Source organism: Haliotis rufescens, unplaced genomic scaffold, assembly GCF_023055435.1.
Source record: "Haliotis rufescens isolate VD_foot unplaced genomic scaffold, xgHalRufe1.0.p SCAF_5, whole genome shotgun sequence".
NCBI classification, from domain to species: Eukaryota; Metazoa; Mollusca; class Gastropoda; order Lepetellida; family Haliotidae; genus Haliotis; species Haliotis rufescens.
In genome coordinates, this window is record NW_025964223.1 from 10,788,612 (window position 1) to 10,801,309 (window position 12,698).

At 39.8% G+C, this 12,698-nt stretch overlaps 1 protein-coding gene across 1 annotated transcript; it reads right to left on the reverse strand.

Annotated features, from left to right (window-relative positions):
• Window positions 1-826: 826 nt before the first annotated feature.
• Window positions 827-4,625, reverse strand: LOC124111018 (cell adhesion molecule 2-like). The gene is made up of 4 exons (XM_046470553.2): window positions 4,468-4,625; window positions 2,928-3,031; window positions 2,195-2,399; window positions 827-977 (listed from the first exon to the last, which is right to left on the reverse strand). The coding sequence occupies exons 1-4, from the start codon at window positions 4,517-4,519 to the stop codon at window positions 967-969; spliced, it is 372 nt and encodes a 123-aa protein (XP_046326509.2). The 5' UTR covers window positions 4,520-4,625; the 3' UTR covers window positions 827-966.
• Window positions 4,626-12,698: the final 8,073 nt, after the last annotated feature.

Sequence of the window (12,698 nt, forward strand, 5' to 3'; positions counted from 1 at the left end):
AAGCTATGCCCACAACAGTTGCCTCTTTCGATTTGTACCATATATTCTCTCGTTTCGTTCAGGTGAACAATTGACTTGCCTTTTCGAGTGTTTACAACGGATGCCACCGGCAAGGCAGAACACACTCACTTCGCGAACACCTGGTATCGTCACTATTTGATACTGATTCATCTTTGTGATGTAGTCGAAATCGTTAAATTGACAAATGAGATTATGGACACGACATACATATTTAACCTATTAAAACGTGTGCTCACTGAGTATTGCATTAACTGGCGTATTTCGAACCATAAGGATATAAACAAGTTTTGAGTGATGAAAAACTATATTTAAATTACCAACAGAGGCACGGATATATGTGAAAGTAATCAATGCTGAAAGACTACTTTGTACCAGAGGTCCACAGTAACATGAGGTCATTGTCACAAATAATTCAAAATGAGGTTGTGCATTCTTTATGACGTCACAAACTATTATGTCATGTTGTTTCAACAACAACCAAGACTTGCAACTTAAAAAGCTAATTCACCATGAAGAGATACTCCGTAATTCCAAATAGCCCGTAGCGTATCTTATTGATATGAAAATAGTAATCGATATATCAGGCCAGTAACATGAAATACATGTAACATGTAATGCCGTAACTACGTTCAGACTGCCTGCCTGGAATTGCGCTTTTCTGACTCGTAGGATCAGTGAGAAAATACATAATAATCTAATCATGTGAACTGAAAAACTTGACATCCTGACTCACGGCTGTGCCACTCATTGAATATTGATATTGTCTGATCAGTTAAACGTGTTATATGAAAGAAAGAGCAAATTATCCTTTGAGAGTCTCTTTATTCCTCACAGGACACAAAATACATGCAACAGCTCGGCAAGGGCAAGGGCCGATATGTTTCCTCTTCCTCTCCCCGCTTGCTCCCTCACATCAACTCATCCTTTGGACAAGACCATCCCCAGTCAGTTTCGTTCTACAAAAGATAACATATAAGTATGTATATAGTGTTATTTATACTCCAGTGTCACCTTCCTGGTATAGATGGCTACCATGTTGGAAACATTCACATGAATGTGGCGAATGAAAAAGGTAACTTGGAGAGTACCATTGGCTCTAATCTAGCATCGAGATGCAAAGCAGATGAAAGGTGAAAAGTCACACAATTATCTCAAAAGCTAAAAGCCTTATAGGAGTTCCGGGTTTGAACTGGTCCCTAGCAACCATGGGCGAAATAAATGCTTGGATGGTCAGGCTTGGTGACCTGGTTGATTGCGTGCCATCGTACCCTGACCCCGTAGATGGTTAAATTACTAGATTATATATTTTGACGCCGTCAAACATCTGCGTTGACAGTGAAAAAGCAAAGCAACAAAAGGGGATGACAGTATTAGTTAAGATTAGCCTTTACAAAGGTTTGTTTAACGCACACCCGGAGTATAAATGTGTCAAACACTTCTTCAGAGTATTCATGTTCTGTTTCTGTTCTATGTTAAGTTTGCTTTGTCAAGAATGTCCATTCACATGCAGAAATATGTAGCAGTTTACCAATGTATTGAAATAAAAATATAATCGAACATACCAAGTGGTTAATTTTGCATTTGCAACGACTAGATAAATGGCATTGTGTATTCATAGCTTTCGGCCATGGGAGCCGTGCCAATTTACACTTGTCAGGGGGGTACTCAAAGTACGTGATCTAGACTACCAGTTGTCGGACTTTCATTTTTGTGGAAGCCTCGGTGGCTGAGTGGGTTAGATCACTGACTTTGTGTGCTGGCGATTAGGTGCCTTACCCTGGCAGGTGTGGGTTCGAATCCCGGACGGGACTCGACCCAAAAATGTACTAGAATCTGTACTTTACTAAGAAAGTGTTATCCCAAATATAACATTAGTTAGATTCCACTTGGTATATTTATCTTTGAAATCATATAGAGATAGTACAAACAAGAAAGGCTGTTTGGCCCCCCAAGAACTCGGGCTATCGATTGGCTGAAAGAAAAGAAGAATTGTTCTTACAAACAGACATGCTTCCTGCAAACAGCTTACACAGTTTGTTTCGGATGAGTTACGGCTTAGTTTTAATTTGAAGGATTATCTTATCGTATATAGCTAGCTTATTTATTTGAAAATATTTCATAAACACATGCCCTATATACTGTCGTTATTGTACAATTTTTCGCTTTTACTTACCTGTTACAATCAGGTTGACGGATATATCTCTTAATGGACTGGTGTTAATGATACAGTGGTATTGGCCCTGGTCAGTCATGGTCAAGGCCCTTATTTCGAGATTCCATTCGCCAACTGAAGGTCTAATCACGCTTAGTCGCTCGTCATGATACACGCGTCTATCCTGATACGTCAACAAAACAAATTGTCCATCGGTCCAAACAACCTGAAAGGAACCACATGAAAAGATATAGAGAATAAATTAAATCACTATGAACATTTATGCATTGGTGCAGTGTGTATACATACGTACGTGTGGGCGTGTATTGTGTGCGTGTGTGACACACGTGTGTGTTTGTGTATGGGTAAGGATTCTGGCATGCATATTGTTTCACTTCTACGCCTATCAATCCATTGTTTACTATAGTACTGGCAATAACCTTGAACACGTATGCTTACTACTTGGGGGCCGATCATTGGATATGTAAGAGATGTGATGTTTTTCAGAAAAAATAATTATTTCCATGAAATATGCATACTGGACATGAATATCAGTACCCAAATATCTCAAAAAAGTCTTTGTAAATAAAGAAAATAATGTTTGTCTTGAAAAAGTGTCCCCGATAAACACCATGCCAGCCTAGACCCATCTCAACCCCACCCCCAAACTGGTTGTTTTTCCCAACGAAGCTGGTTGTCATAATGTTCGTCAGTTTGATCTTTTCATGGTCAATGTTTTGCTATTTTGGCTTACTCTGTGGCGTCCCAAAGAGTTGAAAGAACAAGGTAGTGTGACAGCGTCGCCTTTCCTTGCAGTCACGGTCTTAGTGGATGACAAGAACTCGGGCTGTCGAGTGGCTGCAAGAAAGATGAATTGTTCTTACAGACATAGAGGCTTCCCTCAAGCAGTTTACATGCAGCGAATTAATGAATGAGTAGTGGCTTATTTGAATGTGATGAAGTATGACTGTACAAAAGTCAAATAGTGCGTACAATACATCTATTACACATTTATTTGGTTTGCATTTCGTTCGAATGTCATTTAAAAATGGACATATAAAGATCTGCAATATTCTTTAGACTACCACGCCGTGATATAACTGGAATACTGTTAAAAGCGGCGTCAAACCCAACTCACTCACTCACTCTTTCGGCTACAATATTTACATAATCTTTCACATTTTGGAATTTCGTGGTGTCTGCAGGTATCAATACTAACCCTTGTTCCAGCAGGAGCAAAAGCAAATGTACACAAGGTCGGATCAATTAATTTATAATATGTTTCTGCTTCTAGGCCTGGCATAAAAAGTGTATAGCATTTATATCTAGTACTAGATTATAAAGTATTAGTCGATTTTTGGCTCTACATATCTTTCAGTCTGGCGTGATAGAGGTTATAAAGACGAATTTTAATCCAACATCAAGTATGGCCAAGATCTCAACTGAAGATTACTTGCCCAATTCTGTCTTCGTACTGATAAGCATAAAACAGAAAAACAACTATCTCCCGGCACAGGGCACATTAGAATTTTATTTGTACATACAGTAAAAGTAGTGAATAATAACTATGCAAAAGAGCACTGTACAGCCGTCAGCAGCGATAGGCACTTGCACCGCTTTTTGTCATCAGAAAAATCATTAAATTGAATTTAATACGGACAAAAGGCACGTTCTCTTGAAAAAAATAACTCATTCTTGATAAGTATCTCTTAGGTAAGCTAACTTTAGTAATTTCTGAGAAAACCTGTCCCTATTGCAGACACTATGCACTAATCACAACAACGAGGATCAAGGGCCGTAAAAAATCATTTACAGGACCAATTTTCGAACACAGCGAATTGCGGCGCCTTAGACGACTGGGCCACCCGTGCCCCCTTTAATTCATGACATGTATTCATATTTCCTTGTGTGTCCAACCTCAACTGAACGAAGTTACGAGTGGGTTCACTTAATGTTTAGTTTTATATAACTACATAGGAGAAACTAGTTTACAAGGACTGTTAAACTACATCTATTGTGTTATATGCAATTTAACGTTGATAAACAACCAACAAAATCAATACGTGGTTTTGGACATAAGGCGCGCGGGAAATCACCGTGGAGTTAAAAAAAATATCTAAAATACCATTACATGGCCTGAAGGAATCTCTCAAATAGAAGTTCAAAATAAGTAACGGCGCCATAAGCAGATATATGCTGGATATTTTGCAATCAATCTTGAACCCATAAGAGGAAGTGGACTATGATTAGTTCGACATATCAACATATTTCAACATATTTTAAAAAACACTTACCATGACACAATGCCACCCCAAGCAAAAACACGAATGCACAGAATGCCGCCATCCTCCCGCATCAACAAAAGGACGCCTACGCATACAGAGGAAGTTAGTATGTCGTTGTTCGATATGGTAGCTGAGAATCAAGATGTGGGTCAGGCAATGGAAATAAGTATTAACCTGCTCTGCTCCGCTGAAATTTCACCGATGTATTTACCGCTGAAATGTCACCGATGTATTTATTAGTATCCAATTACGTTCACGATTGTGAAATGTGCATAGGTCGCGTTTAATACTGTTTGGGAAATATTTCAGTTAACAGAGCTTGTCAGCTTAATGTGGGAGGAAAGTCCAAAATTGATGCTTACAGCTCAGGTCAATTCCAAATGCACTGCCAACTTCGGTAACCGTCTCTCTGTACTGCTCACTACAAACGATTTTGATATTGACTTACAGCTGGACAGTCCTACGGGCATTTCCATAGGGTTGTTAGTGCGGTGTGTTAAAAATCGGGAAATACTACAGAACAGCCCGTAGCTTTGTAGAGCACAGCTACCAAGAATATTACCCGGGGCGAGACTTGGATTGTCGGATCCGGCACGACTTGTCCACGTGCAAATCTTACTGTACTGCTGTGAAGCATCAGGCAACAAACACTTACCTTTTTATGGAACTTGGGAATGGCGGGTGCTACCGGTAGGGTATGCTTACCTTATTTGTGAACACCTAGTGTCCGCAATGAGTTTTGGAGACCCATTCACATAATTTTCACCGCCATTTTGCCATTACCGCCCAATGGAATCTGTTTCGGCAAACAATCGATATGGGTTGTTTACTCGCGTTGTCGTTTGTTTATTATAGTGCTGGTCCACTGATTTACCATGCCAAAGTTTAAAATATATACCCCACTCAGACGCCGACTCCGAGTAGACCAGTCCTTGTTTTGGCCAATTAATGCCATGCATCAGGCAGGGTAACAACAAGTACCATATTTTAACGTCTATTGGTATGTCGCCACCTTCCGCTCTCCCGGTAGAGGCTCTATCCACTAGACCACATGGAGGCTACGCTGTTCCACTACTAGACCAGCAGGACAGAAGGATTATTTAATGTTCATGTTCCAGACCCTTTATCCTTAACTTTGCACCGGCAGTACACCGCAAAAGACACAAAGAATACCTCCCAAGCCGAAGCCTTATTTTTGCACACAATGTCTTTTTTCTGTGTTTTAAGAAGGTTCAATCTGGGAGTGAGTGAGTGAGTGAGTGAGTAAGTATGGTTTTACAGCGCTTTTAGCAATATTCCAGCAATATCACTGCGGGGGACACCAGAAATGGGAATCGAACTCGGATCTTCGGCGTGGCGAGCGAACGCTTTAACCACTAGACTACCTGACCGCCCCGCTCAATCTTGGAAGGCGAAAAGGTCAGCATACATGCCAGGAACTATATTCTTGTGAAATTTTAGATATGTTCTTTTTGACTCAAAACAATTTAGAGCATAGTGCTAAGCAGTCAGATGCTGGTTTAATGTGTGCCTGGACCTTCATACAACTTGGTCATGTGAAATTAATATTGTGAGTGTTAATAATTTTGTGGAGGAAGGGATTTTATTCAAATGTGACAGTGAAACACACACACACGCCAACACACACGCGCACGCACGCACGCACGCACGCACGCACGCACAAGCACGCACAAGCACACCCTTTTTGGCAGAAGACCTTTTTGGGTGCGTTTTGGGTGGTAAATTCATCAGATTTTGTCTACACCTATTGTAAAGGCAGCGTAAAACATCCTCACTCACTCACTCATTTTATTTTTTAGGCCGTTTGAAATTATTCGTCACTTGATACACAACTATACAACTCAATTTACAATGAATCTTTCATTCGATATTCTGATTGAGTGCCCGCATCACTTCGGGCTTTCCGCTCACACCAAACTGATAATACATTGATATGTCTTTTAAAAGTAAGATTTTTATATTACTGTCGACATTGTTAATTCCGATGTTGGTTATATTATTTGGATACTCATGTATCGCAAGTGATGACGATGTTATAGTAAAGTTGTAGGTCAGTAGCACAATATATATTTTTCGTTGCCACACTGAAATTTAACTGGGTACATATTTGATTTATACGCTGGAAAATTATTGAAATACCTGCAACTGATAATATATTTTAAATTCATTCCCAAGGATATGCATATTGTTCACTGTAGTAGGATGAAATTTGAAGTGGTAAGGTTTCCAGCAGCCGTCTTTAAGACACCTCGGATATTACTGGCCGCGGCGTTATACAACATTGCTCAGAACGCTAGGCAGGGGTGGTGTGAGGAAGACTTGTCTATTTTGTCATGCCGTCATTCAACTGTACGTCAGTCATGTCGGTCCTCGTTCAGACATTGCATACCGAGCACAATGAACAAAAAACAGGTACAACAACATCTTCAAAACACTTACGCGAGTTGATGACTGTCCGTTGGAATAAAAAAAAGTCAACCTCTATGTGTTACAATGAATAATCAATCATGAACTGTTTTTAACCTCACATATCGCTATTATTAATATTCTACTTATCCCTTGTTGCTGATCTGATTCTTTTTGCATATGAATCAGAATTTCTGTTCGGATTGGCAAAGTGAAAACATGGTAATATGGCCTAGAATAACGTTGTATCGTTCAATAATTCGCTTCCGCTGATTTCCCCACCTGAACAAGAGACCAGTGAGACCGCTTTATCTGTTTCAATTTAGATGTATGTATAAAGATTCGGGGTGACAAAACACACCAAACTGTAAGATTAGGGGGATTACTTCAACGTTCCAATAGAGAACTTTTCTTTTATGGTGTGCAATATTACTGCAGATGCGGTCATAGGTGTCAACATTTCACAACAAGAATGATGTCCGATGTAATTTACCATTTTGACTTGTACCGCATGTCCTCGTGTTTTTCAGGGTGAACATTTTACTTTCCTTTGCGGGGGCACGGGTGGCCCAGTCGTCTAAGGCGCCGCGATTCGCTGTGCAGAGTTGCGTCCCTTGGGCATGCCAGAAACCTATGATTGTGGGTTCGAATCCCGGTTCGCCCCAATTATGTTTCTAGGTTTGTCAGCACCATACCCGTGCTCGTGGGTTTCACCGAAGTGGTAATCGTCTGAGACCTGCATCACTTCGGGCTTTCCTCCCACATTAAGCTGACACGCCGTGATATGACTGGAATACTGTTAAAAGCGGCGTTAAACCCAACTCACTCACTCACTCACTCACTCACTCACTCACTTTCCTTTGCAAATCTTTGTGGTAGGGCACGCTCACCTTTTCGCGAACACCTGGTGCCATCACTATTTGATAGTGATTCATAAACACATGCTCATGATATTGTCGGAAAGTAGGCTCGGAACTTTAAAACCTTATTCACCATGGACAGATTATCCATAATTCCACAAAGTCCATAGCTTATCATGTTAATCTGAAAGAAAATATCGATATTTGAGGCCATTGGCGCCTAATACATGTAACGTGTAATGCCGCAACCTCTTCAGTCTGCCTGGAATTGTGTTTTTAAGACTCGGACATGTAGGATCAGTGAGAAAATACACAATAATCTAATTATGCGACTTAAAACACTTGGCATCTACACTCTTGACTGCGCCACTCGTGAAAACATTAATATTGTCTGATCAGTTAAACATGTGATATGACAAGAAGATCAAAATAGCTTTCAACTGTCACTTTATTCCTCATAGAGCACAACATACATGCAACTACCGGCAATGGAAAAGGTCGATATGTCCACTTTTCCTCTCTCCTTTTCCTCCTTCATATCAACTTAGTGAAGAAAATCCTTTGGGCAAGACAATTTTTTCAGTCAGTTTCGTACAACAAAACGTAACATATCAGCATGTGTTTTGTGTTATTTATGCACCAGTATGAGCTACCTGATACAGATGGCTGCCGTGCCTCAGACATCTACATCAATGGATCTTACAAAAATGACATCCTCGACGATACAATTGGCTCCAATCTCGCATCCACAAAGTGAAAAACAGAGGAAATCGTGCAAAGTCACACAACAGCGATAATATATTTTAAACATTCATCGTACGAAGCAGCAAAGCATTAAATGTATACGAGAGTTTGTACTGGTTGAAACATGTTAATGAATAGTATCTCTTTCTCTGGATGAATTGATTTTGCATCCGTAAATAGTTTGTAATGTCAATGTGTCCACTCATTTCTAAGTACTGTACATGTACATTCGGATCTTTTATCGGTTGTTTATGTACAGTACCATTGTCTTTTAATTTCATTTCACTGTCGCCAATATAATTAGCGCCACAACCGGCACATTCTGTGACATAAATCACAATTCCACTGTGGCATATTAACCTTAAAAAGTTATACAAGTACCGTCTTCATTTATTTATTACGTCGCTATATGGCTGAAATAATGCTGATGCGACGTTAAATTTTAACGCACTCACTCACTCATTTATTTATTACGTCGCTATATGGCTGAAATAATGCTGATGCGACGTTAAATTTTAACGCACTCACTCACTGATTTATTTATGACGTCGCTATATTGCTGAAATAATGCTGAAGCGACGTTAAATTTTAACGCACTCACTCACTCAATCATATATGTATTACGTCGCTATATGGCTGAAATAATGCTGAAGCGACGTTAAATTTTAACGCAATCACTCACTCATGTGTTTATATAGGGACATGTTCCGCAACTTATACCTCACTTGCTAAAAGTCTTTTCTACTTGAACGGAATTATGATTTGATGGACACAAAGATCTTTCATGATGCTTGATCTGTCTTGTGCTGTGATTAAATTAATCTTTTTTCACAACCTTTCATCTATTTGCTTTGCTCTGGTACTGGAATGTTAGAGCGCAAAACAGGCATCAGATTGTATTGGGATTGTATACTTTATTATTGATTTTCTCTTTAACTTATGGGGTTTTTTTTATTATTATGGGAAAGATTTTGTCGCTTTCACTTACCTGTTACAATCAGGTTTGGGGGCACGGGTGGCCCAGTCGCTGTGCAGAGTTGCGTCCCTTGGGAACGCCAGAAACCTATGATTGTGGGTTCGAATCCCGGTTCGCCCCGATTATGTTTCTAGGTTTGTCAGCACCATACCCGTGCTCGTGAGTTTCACCGAAGTGGTAAACGTCTGAGACCTGCATCACGGGCTTTCCTCCCACATTAAGCTGACACGCCGCGATATAACTGGAATACTGTTAAAAGCGGCGTTAAACCCAACTCACTCACTCACTCACTTCAATCAGGTTTACAGCTATCTGATTGAATGGGCTGGTGTTAATTATACAGTGGTACTGACTGATTCCATTCATCTCTGAAAGGTCTCTCCACACTTCTACGCTGGTCATCAATTATGCTTGTCTCATCAAACGTCAACAAATGAGAAGAACCGGTCCAAACCATCTGAAAAGAATCACAGTATTACAGATATAGAGAATACATTAAACTCAATAACACAACCACGTATGAATTCGTGCAGTGTGCATACATGCGTTTGTGTGGTCGTGTATGTGTGTGTATGTTTTATTTCTCCTCCCATTAATTCGTTGTTTACTATAGTGCTGGCAATAACCTTGACCATGCATGTTTACTACTTGTTACCATCTATTTGATTTGTGAAAGACTGGAATGGGTTTTTTTTAAATTGTTCACAGAAATACTGGTAACGAACAACTTTGCTCGTGGTCTGCATGACTGCAGTAAAATGTTTGGTCTCCGGTCTCTAATAATCATCCAAACCCCTAAACTGGTCGGTCCCATTACCCCATTGCTGACTTTCCCAATGATGTTGATTGGATGTTGTGATGTTCGGCATCAGAATCCGTTCATGTCCACTGTTTTGTTATTTTGGTTTAGCTGGTAATTTCCCTTATCCCTGATAGTGCAAGGTAGTATGGCAGTGTCGCCCCCCTGCACTGGTCAAAGTGGATGACAAGATCTCGGGCCGTCGAAATGCTGCAAGAAAAGGTGAATTATTCTTACAGACATAGAAGCTTCACAACTGAATGAGTTGTGACTTTTTTTAATTTTAAATGTGAAGGATCGAGCGAGTGCATGTACTTCTAGCCGTAATAAGCGATGAATAATCAATCATATGACAGTAGTCTCTTAGTAAAAACGTCAAGCAGAGTAATCGATGTGGCGCGATGACACATAGCCTGTCAAGTAATTATGCTGACGATGTTTTTAGCTATCCTGTTCGTTGTTTAACCAAGCTTCTTCTGTAATCATTAAGAGTATCTAGAATACTGCAAATTTCACGCTTACTTTTAAAACTGTAACGAATTCACAATGCTGCAGCTCAGATTTCATTTCACTACTTCTCCAAACCCTTCACTGACTGCCTCTTAAACAACAGATTGAATTCAATATTCTCTTTCTTGCCCACTATTATCTGCCATTACCTGAAACGTCTGTTCAATGTGCATTCTCTATACGCATGCGCTATACACATTTTGTGTTTGTTTCATGTTGTTTAACGCCGCACCCAGCAATATTCCAGCTATATGACGGCGGTCTGTAAATAATCGAGTCTGGACCAGACAATCCAGTGATTGACAATATGAGCATCGCTTCACGCTATTGGGATACGATGATATCCATCAACCAAGTTAGCGAGCCTGACCAACCGATCCCGTTAGCCGCCTCTAACGACAAGCATAGTCGCCTTTTACGGCAAGCATTGATTGGATCATCACGGGTCCTATGCACATTGAGTAGTAGTAGTAGTAGTAGTTACGGCAAGCATTGATTGGATCATCACGGGTCCTATGCACATTGAGTAGTAGTAGTAGTAGTAGTAGTAGTAGTAGTAGTAGTAGTCAAAACAGTTACCATTTGAGAGTCGAACATTGGACAGCGTTAGTTTTTCCAAATGTTATTGTGAAATGAGTGAATGAATTCAACTGAACGTCTTATAAGCAGCACTGCATCCATGTCCAGATGGTAGCGTGTTAACAGATTTAAATCCCACTGGATTGACATTTTCGGTCGAGCACCTGGCTGTATGTAGTTCTACTCAAAATATTTATTCATATTCCTAATAGCGTTAAAACTTTAATAAACATGCCGTAGGCATGGGAATAATATGTTACGATATCTCCAGTCCTTGAATGTGCACCGTTTCGGTCTTGAACAACCTCAGTAAACAATAATATTTGACCAAGATAATATCTTTTTGACTCAAATAAAGCCAAATTAATATATAGAGCAGTAATGCATGGCTACTGGGACACTCCTAACTGCCTTATCAGTTTATTACACACAAATGTTCCTTCGCATTGTGGCACCTTAGGTTAATAAGAATACAAAAAGAATGACCCAATGGTCTTCATCGTTTTAGATCACTTACACATATTACAACTATTTCAACAGATACCTTCTGGCAGTTAACCATTAGGTGCCTCACTCATTTGATACATTTGACTACTTTCTAAAAGGCACTGTGTATCAGGAAGTAAATCTTATTCGAACACAAAATTACATTCATGAACAATGTCAGATAATAGTTTGGTTTATCAAGTATGAAAACCATATAATTTTGAAGCATTTCAATTGGCAGGTTCAGAGAACATTGCAGAAGACCTGCACCCAAAATAATGCAAAATGCATCTGATACTCTCAAATCCAAAGTGGCTACCCAATTGCATGACCCATTACCAGCTGATGAAAACAGACTGATAATACTAAAAAAGGTTGATGGTTATTGGATGAGCGTTGAGGAGCACTCAACAATCATAGTCTACATGCACTCACAAAATATGACAAAATATGACTACTTGTTTCGAAATTACATTGTTACAAAATACTCTATTCGACACATAGAGCCCGTTAATGACACAAAAATCGAACGGATCGAGGAGACACACCACAGAATACATGGTGTCATTTCTATGTTAAGTTGTCGTCAGAAGAAAGAGTTCTCTCTTCATCAGACTGCAACTCCGTTGTCCTTTGTTCTATGGTCAGAAGAATTAGTGTTCTGGCTTCGCTCCAATCGAGGTTATCTGACGCACATGTACGGGAAGTAGGGAAAGTTCGGAGAAGATTTTGTATGACGTATACTCCTAAAGAGCCCTTAGGGGTACTTGGAAAACCTTTAATCAGATACTGGCCGCCAAAGTACATGACCTAAGACCTAAATCAAAGAAACAATAAGTTACTGGTATCTGATGTTGCT

Excerpts from the sequence above, each read along its gene's own strand:
- LOC124111018 (XM_046470553.2), bottom strand. The coding sequence starts at position 4,519 with ATGGCGGCATTCTGTGCATTCGTGTTTTTGCTTGGGGTGGCATTGTGT. Across the intron at positions 3,032-4,467 it reads TGGGGTGGCATTGTGTCATG|CCACTCGACAGCCCGAGTTC; the intron begins GTAAGTGTTTTT and ends TCTTTCTTGCAG. Across the intron at positions 2,400-2,927 it reads ACTCTTTGGGACGCCACAGA|GTTGTTTGGACCGATGGACA; the intron begins GTAAGCCAAAAT and ends GGTTCCTTTCAG.